Below are 19,241 nucleotides of genomic sequence, written 5' to 3'. Positions count from 1 at the left end.
CGACAGGAGTGTCTGGGAAGTGGCCTGCTCTCCTGCTGGGGGCTCTCTTGTTTGTTATACTTTGTGCTACGTTTTTCAGATGAATATGTAGGCGGCTGCAAATGGTCTTGTTCACTGATGAGGATGGGTGTGCGCTACGCGTCCACTGCTAGAAAGCTTTTAAGCTGGACCATGAGCATCTCAGTTCAGTTTGGAAGCTATTCCCGTCTTCCAGAAGTACTAGACCCGCAAAGTTACGCGGGAGAGCTTCTGCAAGCTACGTACGAGAACTTCTGCGACGTTTCGAAAGTAACAGAGTGGCGGAAGTAGAACTGTGAGGGTAGCTACCTAGCCGTACTTGGATACCTATCTCAGCGGGCAAGAGAAATCCCACGAAAAAGGCAAGGTTAGATTAAAACTATGTGCCGGACCGAGACTGGAACTCGGGACCTTTGCCTTTCGCGGGCAAGTGCTCTACCAACTGAGCTACCCAAGCACGACTCATGCCCCGTCCTCACAGCTTTAATTGGCTTGGCCACAGCCTGGGGGATGTTTCTAGAGCACTTGCCCGCGAAAGGCAAAGGTCCCGAGTTCGAGTCTCGGTCCGGCACACAGTTTTAATTTGCCAGGAAGTTTCATATCAGCGCACACTTCGCTGTAGAGTGAAAATTTCATTCTAGCTCTGATATGTGAGGAAGTCTGATCGATGAGCGTTTTGGGAACGCAATCCGCTCGTCGGGAATGCTTTGTAACTGTGGGTTCAAAAATGGCTCTGAGCAGTATGGGACTTAACTTCTGTGGTCATCAGTCCCCTAGAACTTAGAACTACTTAAACCTAACTAACCTAAGGACATCACACACATTCATGCCCGAGGCAGGATTCGAACCTGCGACCGTAGCAGTCCCGCGGTTCCGGACTGCGCGCCTAGAACCACTAGACCACCGCGGCCGGCAACTGTGGGTTATACGCTTTTCATCCAAATAGTACTTTCATCTTATTTCTAGGTTTGACAACTGCGAAGGAGATCGCCAATGTTGTTCGAGGGTTGCACTGAAACTTTGTGCTTGATAAGTCACAAAGTAGACTGTACATTACACGCGCGTGTGAAATTGACATCACGTGCTGACAACACAATGAAGAACTATGTCAAGCAACTGAGTGTAGTAACTACTTCTTCTCAGCAGACGTTCTAGAAAAAAAAAAAAAAAAAAAAAAAAAAGCACCACGAAGGAATTACCCGAATGCGATTAAGTCAGTAGCTTTGATGTAAATCTAACAACAAAAAACTGAGTACAATTTCAGAAAAATGATTGATTTATTCAAGAGAAAGAGCTTCACAAATTGAGCAAATCTACACTACTGGCCATTAAAATTGCTACACCACGAAGATGACGTGCTACAGACGCGAAATTTAACCGACAGGAAGAAGATGCTGTGATATGCAAATTATTAGCTTTTCACAGCATTCACACAAGGTTGGCGCCGGTGGCGACACCTACAACGTGCTGACATGAGAAAAGTTTCCAACCGGTTTCTCATACACAAACAGCAGTTGACCAGCGTTGCCTGGTGAAACGTTGTTGCGATGCCTCGAGTAACGAGGAGAAATGCGTACCATTTTTGCGGTTTATCGTATCGCGACATTGCTGCTCGCGTTGGTCGAGATCCAATGACTGTTAGCTGAATATGGAATCGGTGGGTTCAGGAGGGTAATACGGAACGCCGTGCTGGATCCCATCGGCCTCGTATCACTAGCAGTCGAAATGACAGGCATCTTATCCGCATGGTTGTAACGGATCCTGCAGCCACGTCTCGATCCCGGAGTCAACAGATGGGGACGTTTACAAGACAACAGCCATCTGCACGAACAGTTCGACGACGTTTGCAGCAGCATGGACTATCAGCTCGGAGACTGTGGCTGCGGTTACCCTTGACGCTGCATCACACACAGGAGCGCCTACGATGGTGTACTCGACGACGAACCTGGGTGCACGAATAGCAAAACGTCATTTTTTTCGAATGAATCCAGGTTCTGTTTACAGCATCATGCATCATGATGGTGCATCCGTGTTTGGCGACATCGCGGTGAACGCACACTGGAAGCGTGTATTCGTCATCGCCATACTGGCGTATCACCCGGCGTGATGGTATGCGATGCCATTGGTTACTCGTCTCGGGCACCTTTTGTTCGCATTGACGGCACTTTGAACAGTGGACGTTACATTTCAGATGTGTTACGACCCGTGGCTCTACCCTTCATTCGATCCCTGCGAAACCCTACATTTCAGCAGGATAATGTACGATCGCATGGTGTAGGTCCTGTACGGGCCTTTCTGGATACAGAAAATGTTCGACTGCTGCCCTGGCCAGCACATTCTCCAGATCTCTCACCAAGTGAAAACGTCTGGTCAATGGTGGCCGAGCAACTGGCTCGTCAGAATACGCCAGTCACTACTCTTGATGAACTGTGGTATCGTGTTGAAGCTGCATGGGGAGCTCTACCTGTACACGCCATCAAAGCTCCGTTTGACTCAATGTCCAGGCGTATCAAGGCCGTTATTACTGCCAGAGGCGGTTGTTCTGGATACTGATTTCTCAGGATCTATTCACCCAAATTGCGTGAAAATGTAATCACATGTCAGTTCTGGCATAATATATGTGTCCAATGAATACCCGTTTATAATCTGCATTTCTTGTTGGTGTAGCAATTGTAATGGCCAGTAGTGCATAACGCGTTCGTCCATCCCTGACCCTTACGGAAGCAATTATTCGGTTTGGCACTGATTGTGAGAGTTGTTGGTTGTCCTATATATAACCTGGCAAATTCTGTCCAACTGGCGCGTTAGATCGTCAAAATCTCAAGCTAATTGGAGAGCCCTGCCCATAATGCTACAAACGTTCTGCATTGGGGACAGATCTGCTGACCTTGCTGGCCAAGGTAAGGTTTGGTGAACACAAAGAGAAGCATTCCAAACCCTCGTCGTGTGCAGGTGGGCAATATGTTATTGAAATTTATGTCCAGGATGGGCTGCCATGAAGGGCTACTAAACAGGGCGTAGAATATCGACTACGAACCGCTGTGCTGTGGCGCGGATGACATCCAGTTGGGTCCTGATCTGAAATGAAGTGACACTCGAGACCACCCTTCTGGTTCATATGGCGTTCGACAGTCAGGCTGGTACTCCACCGCCGTCTGGGGCCACTCCAGACACGTCTCCGCTGGTTATCCGGGCTCAGTTGGAAGTGGGACCATCACTGAACACGATTTTGCTCCAGTGAGTGAGATTCCAGGCCGAATGTACCCGACACCGCTGCAGACGGGCGTATTGGAGTACGGAAGTCAATGGTAGTCGGCGCAACGTGCGCCGTGAGCTCAACCCCTTTTCTGTGAGCCGCCTATTACTGGTCCTTGTGGACAGTGAAGAACCAGTTGCGCGTCGGATCGATGACAATGATGGATCCGGGGCTCTGAGTGCTCTCTGACGATTGCTCGGTCCTTCCGTTCTGTCGCCTCTCTAGGTCGACCGCTTCCTTCTTGACGCTCGCTGTGTTCGGCCGTTGTTCAGCCGTTCTTGTCGACATCGTCGAATAGTGGCATCGCTCCTATTCAAATGTTGAGCGATTCGCCGGATTACTCCAACCGATTTCTCTCTCAAATGCGACATCTGCGGATATTGTTCACGCGCCTGTCTGCCGGACATAGTTACTGTCCGACTGGGTACACGGAACAAAATTCGCAAAGACTTTATGCCCTAGTATCGACATATCTTTGTTTACTATCCTTGCCAGCTGAGTGGTGAAATTCGCGCTGCAGCCGTCATACATTCATCCATGGACCACCAAAGTTTACTATTTTGCGTTTTCCGCCGACACTCTTGTCTTTTTGACAAATTTCATAAGTCGTCCGTGACACGTCGTTTTTTTTTTCATTTTGGAATGTATTTATTCCTTAATGAAATCAGCTGTAAATAATATATTTCTTTTTGCAACAATCAGCTAAATTTACAAAATCAGTACTATGGACAAGAACAATGTACATACGGACTTACAGGCAGTAAGAGGTCAACTGTTCAGGTACACACATTGCCGAGACTTTACCAGCTACTATAAAAAATTTACCTACAAATAAAGTTCAGTTTAAGAGGAACTTGAGAGAATTACTTGTGGTCAATTCCTTCTAGCCCACTGACGAACTTCTAAAGAGAATAGGTTTAGTGTACTGTATGTATTATTAATACATTTTTTATTAATATCATAGCGAAAGCAAAGCCAAGTAAAGCAAAACTCTATTTTCTGGTCAGACGGGCCAATCGGGACCGACTGACCGCCATGTCGTCCTGTGCTAAAGACGTCATTTGGATGCGGTATGGGCGGCCATGGGCTCAGCACACTGCTGTCTTGGCCGTTGTCCAAGGTCGAGAAGATCTTGGAACTGCTATTAGTCGGTCAAATAGCTCCTCCGGATAGCTGTCACATAAGCTGACCACTCAGCTATGGAAGCGCACATTAATATTATATAATGCAAAAAAAAATTCTGACATATTCCACTTTGACGAGGATCTCCTCGGTACGAATAATGAAACGAACAGTTCATCTAATCTAATCTGCTGATTTTCTAGTAGTGTTCGAAGACCAATAAATGTTAGTTGCAGTTCATCTTTGTCTGACTTCTTGCTAAGTTCCACAGGTAAAATATAGATGGCTCGAGATGCTCTCTCCTGTTTGTTTCATTTGCTTGTCCATTTCAAATGTTTTTGTAACAGTGTTTATAGTCTTAAAACATGAATCTTGTGTAGTTGTACTTCTTTGTAGCACCAGATGTATGACTTCGTAAGCCGCTAATCTGAAGAGCTAAGTAATCAGTGTGGATGTACTTAAGAATACTGAGTCCCAATAAACGCTTTCATAAATAAGGATAAACTACATCGGGTGGCTGTGTCTGCGTAAGAAGTTCCCCGTAGAAATGTCCGTAAGAAATTATTATATGAAAACTAATTGTTACAGCGCACTTACAAATCTGTTAAATGTTATAAAACTCCTTGAAAATCTGTCATTGTATTCGAGCCTGGTGTTTCACACAATGCCTCCCGGCCGCGACAACAACTATGCACACAGCTTTCGACGACTCCGCCATTTGCTAAAAGCCGGCCGAAGTGGCCGTGCGGTTAAAGGCGCTGCAGTCTGGAACCGCAAGACCGCTACGGTCGCAGGTTCGAATCCTGCCTCGGGCATGGATGTTTGTGATGCCCTTAGGTTAGTTAGGTTTAACTAGTTCTAAGTTCTAGGGGACTAATGACCTCAGCAGTTGAGTCCCATAGTGCTCAGAGCCATTTGAACCATTTTTTGCTAAAAACTGTCGACTTATATCGTTTTGGATTACGGCTTGACGTCTTCCGCACTCGTCCATCTCATTCAGCACTACCTCATTTTTTGTACCTCCATTTCCGTCTAACGGTTTGAAAGTGGAGTACTGAACGGCATAATTGGACATCGTGCCCTTTCAGCTGAGTAGAGGGTAGAGGCAAACAAGCCGACTGCAAGACCAGAGCAAGGTAGGGGAAGTAGAATCGAGCAAACCTTTCCGGAAAACCACAGGTCGGAGCCACACCGTTCTGGAAATGCACCCATAAAGAGACAGCCAATCAGTGACGAGCGCGAGGAAGCGTGTGCGTGTAAGGTAGCTAGCCCGAGCTAGTACCTACACTCCTGGAAATTGAAATAAGAACACCGTGAATTCATTGTCCCAGGAAGGGGAAACTTTATTGACACATTCCTGGGGTCAGATACATCACATGATCACACTGACAGAACCACAGGCACATAGACACAGGCAACAGAGCATGCACAATGTCGGCACTAGTACAGTGTATATCCACCTTTCGCAGCAATGCAGGCTGCTATTCTCCCATGGAGACGATCGTAGAGATGCTGGATGTAGTCCTGTGGAACGGCTTGCCATGCCATTTCCACCTGGCGCCTCAGTTGGACCAGCGTTCGTGCTGGACGTGCAGACCGCGTGAGACGACGCTTCATCCAGTCCCAAACATGCTCAATGGGGGACAGATCCGGAGATCTTGCTGGCCAGGGTAGTTGACTTACACCTTCTAGAGCACGTTGGGTGGCACGGGATACATGCGGACGTGCATTGTCCTGTTGGAACAGCAAGTTCCCTTGCCGGTCTAGGAATGGTAGAACGATGGGTTCGATGACGGTTTGGATGTACCGTGCACTATTCAGTGTCCCCTCGACGATCACCAGTGGTGTACGGCCAGTGTAGGAGATCGCTCCCCACACCATGATGCCGGGTGTTGGCCCTGTGTGCCTCGGTCGTATGCAGTCCTGATTGTGGCGCTCACCTGCACGGCGCCAAACACGCATACGACCATCATTGGCACCAAGGCAGAAGCGACTCTCATCGCTGAAGACGACACGTCTCCATTCGTCCCTCCATTCACGCCTGTCGCGACACCACTGGAGGCGGGCTGCACGATGTTGGGGCGTGAGCGGAAGACGGCCTAACGGTGTGCGGGACCGTAGCCCAGCTTCATGGAGACGGTTGCGAATGGTCCTCACCGATACCCCAGGAGCAACAGTGTCCCTAATTTGCTGGGAAGTGGCGGTGCGGTCCCCTACGGCACTGCGTAGGATCCTACGGTCTTGGCGTGCATCCGTGCGTCGCTGCGGTCCGGTCCCAGGTCGACGGGCACGTGCACCTTCCGCCGACCACTGGCGACAACATCGATGTACTGTGGAGACCTCACGCCCCACGTGTTGAGCAATTCGGCGGTACGTCCACCCGGCCTCCCGCATGCCCACTATACGCCCTCGCTCAAAGTCCGTCAACTGCACATACGGTTCACGTCTACGCTGTCGCGGCATGCTACCAGTGTTAAAGACTGCGATGGAGCTCCGTATGCCACGGCAAACTGGCTGACACTGACGGCGGCGGTGCACAAATGCTGCGCAGCTAGCGCCATTCGACGGCCAACACCGCGGTTCCTGGTGTGTCCGCTGTGCCGTGCGTGTGATCATTGCTTGTACAGCCCTCTCGCAGTGTCCGGAGCAAGTATGGTGGGTCTGACACACCGGTGTCAATGTGTTCTTTTTTCCATTTCCAGGAGTGTATTATGGTAGAAAGCGCAGTTACGAACCAAGTTAGTTGCAGATAATGGTTCCTTTTGAACAGTCATAGCTAGGCAAACTTTAAATTCCTGTCCACGTATTATTATACTGGAATCTTATGTGGTGTTTACTCGATAAAGCTTGACTTTTAAATCTACTACGCCAAGCGTACCATAACACACAACAACCTCGGCATAAGAGAGCAGGAGCTTAGTCGGGCAAAATCGCTCTGCTAGACGCACCCAGACGTGTCGTATTACAGGAGAAACTGCCGTCTGCTCGTCGTTGATTGTCTTTTCATGGTCGAAGCTCCGCAACGGAATATCTGCGATCTGCGCTGACCTTCTGTCAGGTCGGCTTTCTCCAGCCAGTATAGTGGGAGGCGGAGCATCATGTACGAGGCCGAACTGAAAAGTAATGCCACCGAATTTTTTGTGTTAAAACTCGTAAAGCTTTTTAAAAACAAGAAACGTTACTAACATTCTACATTTTATTCTTGATGTCTACATATTCCTTTCTCAACATGATCACCCTGGCGACGAAAACATTTCTCCCAACGAGAGAGACTGAGCAAGGTAGCGCATTCGGGAGGACGACGATTCAAACCCGCGTCCGGTCACCCTCATTTAGGTTTTCCCTAAAGCGCTTAACGCAAATAACGAGGTGGTTTCTATGAAAAGGCACGGCCGATTTCCTTCTCCGTCCACTCCTAATCCGAACAAATGCCCCATCTCTAATGATCGCTTTGTCGACAGTACCTTAAACACCAATCTTCCTCCTGTCCTCCCAACGAAAGAGAACAGCTCGTTGATATCGTCACTGTGGAATGTTCGACTTTGTTGACGGAGCCACAACTTCACGTCTGCTTGCACTGCTTCGATCACTAGCAAAGTGACGTACTCGTAGGTGTTCTTTAAGGTTTGGAAACAGATGAAAATCGGATGGGGCAAGTCGTGACTGTATGTAGGATAATCGGTGACAGCGAAGCCAAGGCGTTCATTGTTGCAGATGTCGCAGCGCTCGTGTGTGGTCTGGCATTGTTATGCTGAAGGAGAAGATGCTACAAGTCTGCACGAACTCTTCGAATTCGAAACCTGATTACAGCACACTGATATTAATGTACCGACATAGTTACATTACACACCGCCATGTTACAAGCTACAGATCGGAGCCCTCTTGCCGGGCCCGCCGCGATGGCCGAGCGGTTCTAGGCGCTACAGTCTGGAGCCGCGCGACCGCTACGGTCGCAGGTTCGAATCCTGCCTCGGGCATGGATGTGTGCTATGTCCTTAGGTTAGTTAGGTTTAAGTAGTTTTAAGTTCTAGGGGACTGATGACCTCAGCAGTTAAGTCCCCTAGTGCTCAGAGCCATTTGAACCATTTGAGCTGTAGACAGCTGCAAATATGTGCACGTCAAGAATAAAGATGCAAAATGTTAATAAAGGCTGCGTCATTAATAGTTTTCACTTAAAAAATTCGGAGGCACTACTTTTCAGTTCGCACTCGTATTTTTACGCAGCCCTCTATTACGTGAATTATAGCCATACCCCTGGGGTTCTGCTATGGGTGCAGTATTTGACTTTACAGATTTTTAATTTGGTAAAATTTTCAAGTCCACAGCCCTGTCGATTCATTCCCCACAACGCTGTGTTCACACTTTTATACTCTTTCAGCACGTGGCGTCATCTCACTTCGCTTTGCTGCTATACTTTACTGATTAATTTCTCTGCCTGGACTGTGATTATTACAGTAGAGTACATTATATTCGCTGTATTTCTGGCGGGTTAGAGCTTTTTGAAATGATGACAGGTAACGACAGCTACGTTGTCTTCGGAAAATCTAAAAGAGACTACGTGAACAGTTGTAACTGTTAGAGATTGGTACTATCCAGCATTTCTGTGTAATTTACAATTTCCGTGAAGCTCTCAAAATTTAGTACTGGCACAGTTCATGAGAGCTCCATCATAAATGTTCCATTTTGACTCGACAACTGCCATCGAGACAAACGACTTGTTGCAATAGTAGTGGAAAGAAATTTCTCATATACTATAAACATCAGCTTCGGTCTAGGGAACAAAGAAATTTTCTAAATGAGCCACTGCTTAAACGGGAAGCATTTCCCATTAACGGCAATTTCGTGACTTTAAACTCAGTCCCATCACGTTAACATACTGAGAGTTTTTACTATATTCACAAATCATCCCTTATTCAGGATTATTCCTTGTTTGTTGTTGTTGTGGTCTTCAGTCATGAGACTGGTTTGATGCAGCTCTCCATGCTACTCTATCCTGTGCAAGCTCCTTCATCTCCCAGTACCTACTGCAACCTACGTCCTTCTGAATCTGCTTAGTGTATTCGTCTCTTGGTCTTCCTCTATGATTTTTATCCTTCACACTGCCCTCCAATGCTAAATTTGTGATCCCTTGATGCCTCAGAACATGTCCTACCAACCGGTCACTTCTTCTTGTCAAGTTGTGCCACAAACTCCTCTTCTCCCCAATCCTATTCAATACCTCCTCATTAGTTATAAGATCTACCCATATAATCTTCAGCATTCTTCTGTAGCACCACATTTCGAAAGCTTCTATTCTCTTCTTTTCCAAACTATTTGTCGTCCATGTTTCACTTCCATACATGGCTACACTCCATACAAATACTTTCAGAAACGACTTCCTGACACTTAAATCTATACTCGATGTTAACAAATTTCTCTTCTTCAGAAACGCTTTTCTTGCCATTGCCAGTCTACATTTTATATCCTCTCTGCTTCGACCATCATCAGTTATTTTGCTCCTCAAATAGCTAAACTCCTTTACTACTTTAAGTGTCTCATTTCCTAATCTAATTCCCTCAGCATCACCCGACTTAATTCGACTACATTCCTTATTCTCGTTTTGCTTCTGTTGATGTTCATCTTATACCCTCCTTTCAAGACACTGTCCATTCCGTTCAACTGCTCTTCCAAGTCCTTTGCTGTCTCTGACAGAATCACAATGTCATCGGCGAACCTCAAAGTTTTTATTTCTTCTCCATGGATTATAATACCTACTCCGAATTTTTCTTTCGTTTCCTTTACTGCTTGCTCGATATACAGATTGAATAACATTATTCCTTACACATGACCGTCCGTTATTTTCCTTGTCTCCGCTCCTTTCGCAATAGCGTCTCTGTGAAAAAGACACTAAATACCAATCTGAAGCAGCAGGTATAAAAGTAAGCCAAGTAGTTGCAATAAATGGTGGTTTTCAAATAACATTTACCAGTCGGCATGTGGCTATTAACATGGTCTGTTATTTTAAGTGATTGATTTTACCATATGGCAACCCCTTGATTCTAGGGGCGTTAATTTTTACATATGGACATACAGACCGTTGCCAATACATGTCATGTGGAGACAGTTTTTACTGAATGAACTGCTAGTGTGATATGTGTAAGTACTACGTGCCCTGTGTTGATATACACCTTTTTTGTGTTATTACTATACTTATTTTAGAGAGTATATTGTGTTAGACACGTAATATTGGTCCATGGCGTTTTCAGTATAAATTATGTCATCGCATTGTATGCAGATTTGTCCTTCTGAAGAAGACTGGTTTAAATCCGTGGAAACCATAGTAAAGTTTATTTGAAAACTGTGATTTATTGCAACTGGGTGGCTGTCTTTTATATCTGATGTTCTGTAACCATTGCAGTAGTGCAGCCATGTTCAAAATATTGCATCAGAAACAGTTCATTTTTCCTTGCCTTTGAGCTTTTGCGAAACGGTGAAATGCGAGCAGCAGGAAAGAAGATAAAAGTCATAATGGAAATCTATTAGGACGAGAGCTTTTGTGCTATGTAATATGGAAGGCAGCTACTCTGTAACCCTAATTATTCATGCGCATTTAATCTTCTGATAATATTTGATGAACTAGAATCATTATTATTATGTAATAGCTTGGATAAGAACTGATATTTTAGTTTTAGCCACATGATCCTTTCAGGAAGTAGAGCTTTTCACACTTAAGCTGTTACTCATTTTCCTATCGGTGAGTTTGTCTCCTACTCTTAAACCTTTTTTCTCTTCATGACGACGGTTCACTACACGTTGTTCACAAAATAATGTCTGTGATGTAAGAATCCAGAGTCTAGTGACGGTACCATTGAATAAAATGTTCTCGGGGTTCCAGTTGCGCCAAGTGGTTAGAATGCCGCGAACTTTCAACCAACTAATTCTTGGCCAGTGTCTAGTGAAATGCATCATTTCACTTGACAATGGCCAAGGAGTACTTGGTCGAAAGTGGCTGTCATTTTAAAAGCTTGACGGTGCTGGAAGCTCGAGAACATTTGATTCGTTGTCAGCGTCCGGTGTGGACTTGGACACGCTACGCGGGCCGCAATATGAGCCGCAGGCCCGTGAGGTGACGCAGGGGGGCTCGCCCAGAATTCCTCACGGCAGCGTCAGTCACGGCGACAATCATTGCAAGTTGGATCGCAGTTTCAATACGCAGTTTGCTGAGGAACTTTGGCTCTGGCAGAGGTGGCGACTACTTCTGCTATGTTAATAGATATAAGTTCAGAGTCGGATTCCGATTCTGAGTTTGAGTTCGAAACGGTGTGTTACATCGCTTTGATGAAACTGGCTACAGGTTCTCACGCCGAAGAAGGCCCGAGGAGGACCATACGGCGTGAGTCAGAAGGGGCAGAGTAGCTGGTGAGGAAAGCCCTTGCTGTCGCCAGGGCTACTGTATATATAGCGAGAAGTGAACAAATTTCATTATTATCAGTTAACAGAAACCGTATTTTCGTAGCAGAAACAAAACCCTTTAGTCATAAGGACTATCCAACAACAAAACAATTTAAACAGTCCTCAGAGAACTTTGTGTCATTACTCGGACGACAGTTTCGATTCTACACTCCTGGAAATTGAAATAAGAACACTGTGAATTCATTGTCCCAGGAAGGGGAAACTTTATTGACACATTCCTGGGGTCAAATACATCACATGATCACACTGACAGAACCACAGGCACATAGACACAGGCAACAGAGCATGCACAATGTCGGCACTAGTACACTGTATATCCACCTTTCGCAGCAATGCAGGCTGCTATTCTCCCATGGAGACGATCGTAGAGATGCTGGATGTAGTCCTGTGGAACGGCTTGCCATGCCATTTCCACCTGGCGCCTCAGTTGGACCAGCGTTCGTGCTGGACGTGCAGACCGCGTGAGACGACGCTTCATCCAGTCCCAAACTTGCTCAATGGGGGACAGATCCGGAGATCTTGCTGGCCAGGGTAGTTGACTTACACCTTCTAGAGCACGTTGGGTGGCACGGGATACATGCGGACGTGCATTGTCCTGTTGGAACAGCAAGTTCCCTTGCCGGTCTAGGAATGGTAGAACGATGGGTTCGATGACGGTTTGGATGTACCGTGCACTATTCAGTGTCCCCTCGACGATCACCAGTGGTGTACGGCCAGTGTAGGAGATCGCTCCCCACACCATGATGCCGGGTGTTGGCCCTGTGTGCCTCGGTCGTATGCAGTCCTGATTGTGGCGCTCACCTGCACGGCGCCAAACACGCATACGACCATCATTGGCACCAAGGCAGAAGCGACTCTCATCGCTGAAGACGACACGTCTCCATTCGTCCCTCCATTCACGCCTGTCGCGACACCACTGGAGGCGGGCTGCACGATGTTGGGGCGTGAGCGGAAGACGGCCTAACGGTGTGCGGGACCGTAGCCCAGCTTCATGGAGACGGTTGCGAATGGTCGTCGCCGATACCCCAGGAGCAACACTGTCCCTAATTTGCTGGGAAGTGGCGGTGCGGTCCCCTACGGCACTGCGTAGGATCCTACGGTCTTGGCGTGCATCCGTGCGTCGCTGCGGTCCGGTCCCAGGTCGACGGGCACGTGCACCTTCCGCCGACCACTGGCGACAACATCGATGTACTGTGGAGACCTCACGCCCCACGTGTTGAGCAATTCGGCGGTACGTCCACCCGGCCTCCCGCATGCCCACTATACGCCCTCGCTCAAAGTCCGTCAACTGCACATACGGTTCACGTCCACGCTGTCGCGGCATGCTACCAGTGTTAAAGGCTGCGATGGAGCTCCGTATGCCACGGCAAACTGGCTGACACTGACGGCGGCGGTGCACAAATGCTGCGCAGCTAGCGCCATTCGACGGCCAACACCGCGGTTCCTGGTGTGTCCGCTGTGCCGTGCGTGTGATCATTGCTTGTACAGCCCTCTCGCAGTGTCCGGAGCAAGTATGGTGGGTCTGACACACCGGTGTCAATGTGTTCTTTTTTCCATTTCCAGGAGTGTATATTGATATCAAAGACGTGGTTAAATCCATCTATTCCGTTTTCACTGGTAGATATGGAGGGCTACACGCTAGTTTTTTTTTGGTCATCAGTCTACTGACTGGATTGATGCGGCCCGCCACGAATTCCTTTCCTGTGCTAACCTCTTCATCTCAGAGTAGCACTTGCAACCTACGTCCTCAGTTATTTGCTTGACCTATTCCAATCTCTGTCTTCCTCTACAGTTTTTGCCCTCTACAGCTCCCTCTAGTACCACGGAAGTCATTCCCTCATGTTTTAGCAGATGTCCTATCATCCTGTCCCTTCTCCTTATCAGTGTTTTCCACATATTCCTTTCCTCTCCGATTCTGCGTAGAACCTCCTCATTCCTTACCTTATCAGTCCACCTAATTTTCAACATTCGTCTATAGCACCACATCTCAAATGCTTCGATTCTCTTCTGTTCCGGTTTTCCCACAGTCCATGTTTCACTACCATACAATGCTGTACTCCAGACGTACATCGTCAGAAATTTCTTCCTCAAATTAAGGCCGGTGTTTGATATTAGTAGACTTCTCTTGGCCAGAAATGCCTTTTTTGCCATAGCGAGTCTGCTTTTGATGTCCTCCTTGCTCCGTCTGCCATTGGTTATTTTACTGCCTAGGTAGCAGAATTCCTTAACTTCATTGACTTCGTGACCATCAATCCTGATGTTAAGTTTCTCGCTGTTCTCATTTCTACTACTCCTCATTACCTTCCGTCTTTCTCCGATTTACTCTCAAACCATACTGTGTACTCATTAGACTGTTCATTCCGTTCAGCAGATCATTTAATTCTTCTTCACTTTCACTCAGGATAGCAATGTAATCAGCGAATCGTATCATTGATATCCTTTCACCTTGTATTTTAATGCCACTTCTGAACCTTTCTTTTATTTCCATCATTGCTTCCTCGACGTACAGATTGAAGAGTAGGGGCGAAAGGCTACAGCCTTGTCTTACACCCTTCTTAATACGAGCACTTCGTTCTTGATCGTCCACTCTTATTATTCCCTCTTGGTTGTTGTACATATTGTATATGACCCGTCTCTCCCTATAGCTTACCCCTACTTTTTTCAGAATGTCGAACAGCTTGCACCCTTATATATTGTCGAACGCTTTTTCCAGGTCGACAAATCCTATGAAACTGTCTTGATTTTTCTTTAGCCTCGCTTCCATTATTAGCCGTAACGTCAGAATTGCCTCTCTCGTCCCTTTACTTTTCCTAAAGCCATACTGATCGTCACCTAGCGCATTCTCAATTTTCTTTTCCATTCTTCTGTATATTATTCTTGTAAGCAGCTTCGATGCATGAGCTGTTAAGCTGATTGTTCGATAATTCTCGCACTTGTCAGCTCTTGCCGTCTTCGGAATTGTGTGGATGATGCTTTTCCGAAAGTCAGATGGTATATCGCCAGACTCATATATTCTACACACCAACGTGAATAGTCGTTTTGTTTCCACTTCCCCCAATGATTTTAGAAATTCTGATGGAATGTTATCTATCCCTTCTGCCTTATTTGACCGTAAGTCCTCCAAAGCTCTTTTAAATTCCGATTCTAATACTGGATCCCCTATCTCTTCTAAATAGACTCCTGTTTCTTCTTCTATCACATCAGACAAATCTTCACCCTCATAGAGGCTTTCAATGTATTCTTTCCACCTATCTGCTCTGCATTTAACAGTGGAATTCCCGTTGCCCTCTTAATGCTACCACCGTTGCTTTTAATGTCACCAAAGGTTGTTTTGACTTTCCTGTATGCTGAGTCTGTCCTTCCGACAATCATATCTTTTTCGATGTCTTCACATTTTTCCTGCAGCCATTTCGTCTTAGCTTCCCTGCACTTCCTATTTATTTCATTCCTCAGCGACTTGTATTTCTGTATTCCTGATTTTCCCGGAACATGTTTGTACTTCCTCCTTTCATCAATCAACTGAAGTATTTCTTCTGTTACGCATGGTATCTTCGCAGCTACCTTCTTTGTACCTATGTTTTCCTTCCCAACTTTTGTGATGGCCCTTTTTAGAGATGTCCACTCCTCTTCAACTGTAATGCCTACTGCGCTATTCCTTATTGCTGTATCTATAGCGTTAGAGAACTTCAAACGTATCTCGTCATTCCTTAGTACTTCCGTATTCCACTTCTTTGAGTATTGATTCTTCCTGACAAATGTCTTGAACTTCAGCCTACTCTTCATCACTACTATATTGTGATCTGAGTCTATATCTGCTCCTGGGTACGCCTTACAGTCCAGTATCTGATTTCGGAATCTCTGTCTGACCATGATGTAATCTAATTGAAATCTTCCCGTATCTCCCGGCCTTTTCCAAGTATACCTCCTCCTCTTGTGGTTCTTGAACAGGGTATTCGCTATTACTAGCTGAAACTTGTTACAGAACTCAATTAGTCTTTCTCCTCTTTCATTCCTTGTGCCAAGCCCATATTCTCCTGTAACCTTTTCTTCTACTCCTTCCCCTACAACTGCATTCCAGTCGCCCATGACTATTAGATTTTCGTCCCCCTTTACATACTGCATTACCCTTTCAGTATCCTCGTACACTTTCTCTATCTGTTCATCTTCAGCTTGCGACGTCGGCATGTATACCTGAACTATCGTTGTCGGTGTTGGTCTGCTGTCGATTCTGATTAGAACAACTCGGTCACTGAACTGTTCACAGTAACACACCCTCTGCCCTACCTTCCTATTCATAACGAATCCTACACCTGTTATACCATTTTCTGCTGCTATTGATATTACCCGATACTCATCTGACCAGAAATCCTTGTCTTCCTTCCACTTCACTTCACTGACCCCTACTATATCTAGATTGAGAATTTGCATTTCCCTTTTCAGATTTTCTAGTTTCCCTACCACGTTCAAGCTTCTGACATTCCACGCCCCGACTCGTAGAACGTTATCCTTTCGTTGATTATTCAATCTTTTTCTCATGGTAACCTCCCCCTTGGCAGTCCCCTACCGGAGATCCGAATGGGGGACTATTCCGGAATCTTTTGCCAATGGAGAGATCATCATGACACTTCTTCAATTACAGGCCACATGTCCTGTGGATACACGTTACGTGTCTTTAATGCAGTGGTTTCCATTGCCTTCTGCATCCTCATGTCGTTGATCATTGCTGATTCTTCCGCCTTTAGGGGCAATTTCCCACCCCTAGGACAAGAGAGTGCCCTAAACCTCTATCCGCTCCTCCGCCCTCTTTGACAAGGCCGTTGGCAGAATGAGGCTGACGTCTTATGCCGGAAGTCTTCGGCCGCCAATATCTGATTATTTATCAAAATTTAGGCAGTGGCGGGGATCGAACCCGGGACCGAAGACGTTTCGCTTATGAATCAAAGACGCTACCCCTAGACCACGGGTAGGGGTAAGGAATGATATTGTAAGGAACCTAGGCATCTTTTTTGATAAACATTTAACCAGGATAGAGCACATCACGAAAATTTGCTACAGAGTTTTAACAATGTCAATGTAGAATGTTAACAACGAATTACAATGCAATTTACCATTTCGTATGTCCGTTTCCTTGGCCACTGCCTCCCACTTCTCAGCTTTCAGCTTCGTTTCCAAGTAATCTTCATGGCTTGTATCATACAGAACTTTGCGAATCACGTCACGCTGCGCTCTAACGTGCGCAGGACCATTCAGTTGTGTGGTTCGCAAAAACTCACCGTGAGTCGCCCTGCGCCACCTCACGGACTGCGTCTCATCTTGCAGCCAGGCTAAAACAGTGTGTTAGTGCTGTGAGGAACGCGACGCCCTCCTGTTGCAGGTGTTCCAGCGCGTGCGCAACGAGTGCCCGGAGCGGCTGGAGAAGCTGGTGTTCCTGCACGGCGACGTCCAGGAGGAGGACCTCGGCCTCAGCGAGCAGGACCTGGCCGTGGTCCGGCGCGAGGTCAGCGTCGTCTTCCACTGCGCCGCCACGCTCAGGCTGGAGGCCAAGCTCAAGGACTCCATACGGATGAACCTGCTCGGCACGTGGAACGTCCTGCAGCTTTGCAAGTCACTCAAAAAACTAGAGGTGACCTTTACTTGTTTACCCTGCTGTGGCACACCTTTTAACGTGCTATCTTATACACTGAGCAATTGAATTAGAACACCTAAGTAAAAGCGTGTAACAGTTTGTGTCACTGAAGACGGCGTTGCCGTGACGTGGGTTACGTCGATGTTATCGGTTAATGTCCGTTACGAAGCTTGATATCTCGGTAAGCGTTGTGGCTTAAATTTAAGCGAACTTGTAGCTTAAAAACACCTCCATCCATAATGAAGCTGTATGACAACTTTTCTTGGGACTAAAACCATTCATTTCCCAAATTACGAGGGCAGTTCAATAAGTAATGCAACAAATTTTTTTTCTCGGCCAATTTTGGTTGAAAAAACCGGAAATTTCTTGTGGAATATTTTCAAACATTCCCGCTTCGTCTCGTATAGTTTCATTGACTTCCGACAGGTGGCAGCGCTGTACGGAGCTGTTAAAATGGCGTCTGTAACGGATGTGCGTTGCAAACAATGGGCAGTGATCGAGTTTCTTTTGGCGGAAAACCAGGGCATCTCAGATATTCATAGGCGCTTGCAGAATGTCTACGGTGATCTGGCAGTGGACAAAAGCACGGTGAGTCGTTGGGCAAAGCGTGTGTCATCATCGCCGCAAGGTCAAGCGAGACTGTCTGATCTCCCGCGTGCGGGCCGGCCGTGCACAGCTGTGACTCCTGCAATGGCGGAGCGTGCGAACACACTCGTTCGAGATGATCGACGGATCACCATCAAACAACTCTGTGCTCAACTTGACATCTCTGTTGGTAGTGCTGTCACACTTGTTCACCAGTTGGGATATTCAAAGGTTTGTTCCCGCTGGGTCCCTCGTTGTCTAACCGAACACCATAAAGAGCAAAGGAGAACCATCTGTGCGGAATTGCTTGCTCGTCATGTGGCTGAGGGTGACAATTTCTTGTAAAAGATTGTTACAGGCGATGAAACATGGGTTCATCACTTCGAACCTGAAACAAAACGGCAATCAATGGAGTGGCGCCACACCCACTCCCCTACCAAGAAAAAGTTTAAAGCCATACCCTCAGCCGGTAAAGTCATGGTTACAGTCTTCTGGGACGCTGAAGGGGTTATTCTGTTCGATGTCCTTCACCATGGTCAAACGATCAACTCTGAAGTGTATTGTGCTACTCTTCAGAAATTGAATGGCTCAAATGGCTCTGAGCACTATGGGACTCAACTGCTAAGGTCATTAGTCCCCTAGAACTTAGAACTAGTTAAACCTAACTAACCTAAGGACATCACAAACATCCATGCCCGCGGCAGGATTCGAACCTGCGACCGTAGCGGTCTTGCGGTTCCAGACTGCAGCGCCTTTAACCGCACGGCCACTTCGGCCGGCCAGAAATTGAAGAAACGACTTCAGCGTGCTCGTAGGCACAAAAATCTTAACGAACTTCTGCTTCTTCATGACAACACAAGACCTCACACAAGTCTTCGCACCCGAGAGGAGCTCACAAAACTTCAGTGGACTGTTCTTCCTCATGCACCCTACAGCCCCGATCTCGCACCGTCGGATTTCCATATGTTTGGCCCAATGAAGGACGCAATCCGTGGGAGGGACTACGCGGATGATGAAGAAGTTATTGATGCAGTACGACGTTGGCTCCGACATCGACCAGTGGAATGGTACCGTGCAGGCATACAGGCCCTCATTTCAAGGTGGCGTAAGGCCGTAGCATTGAATGGAGATTACGTTGAAAAATAGTGTTGTGTAGCTAAAAGATTGGGGAATAACCTGGTG

General features: G+C 46.8%; 1 protein-coding gene across 1 annotated transcript in view; it reads left to right on the top strand.

Annotated features, from left to right (window-relative positions):
• LOC126260059 (putative fatty acyl-CoA reductase CG5065) overlaps positions 1 to 19,241 on the top strand; it is a 468,918-nt gene that overhangs the window by 210,156 nt on the left and 239,521 nt on the right. The window contains exon 3 of the mRNA XM_049957250.1: positions 17,223 to 17,471. Within this exon, the coding sequence (XP_049813207.1) occupies positions 17,223 to 17,471 (249 nt within the window). The remainder of the gene's footprint in view (positions 1 to 17,222; positions 17,472 to 19,241) is intronic.

Source organism: Schistocerca nitens, chromosome 5 (genome assembly GCF_023898315.1).
Source record: "Schistocerca nitens isolate TAMUIC-IGC-003100 chromosome 5, iqSchNite1.1, whole genome shotgun sequence".
NCBI classification, from domain to species: Eukaryota; Metazoa; Arthropoda; class Insecta; order Orthoptera; family Acrididae; genus Schistocerca; species Schistocerca nitens.
The sequence above is the reverse complement of the archived record's forward strand: the minus strand, read 5'-3'. Positions and strand labels throughout refer to the sequence as shown.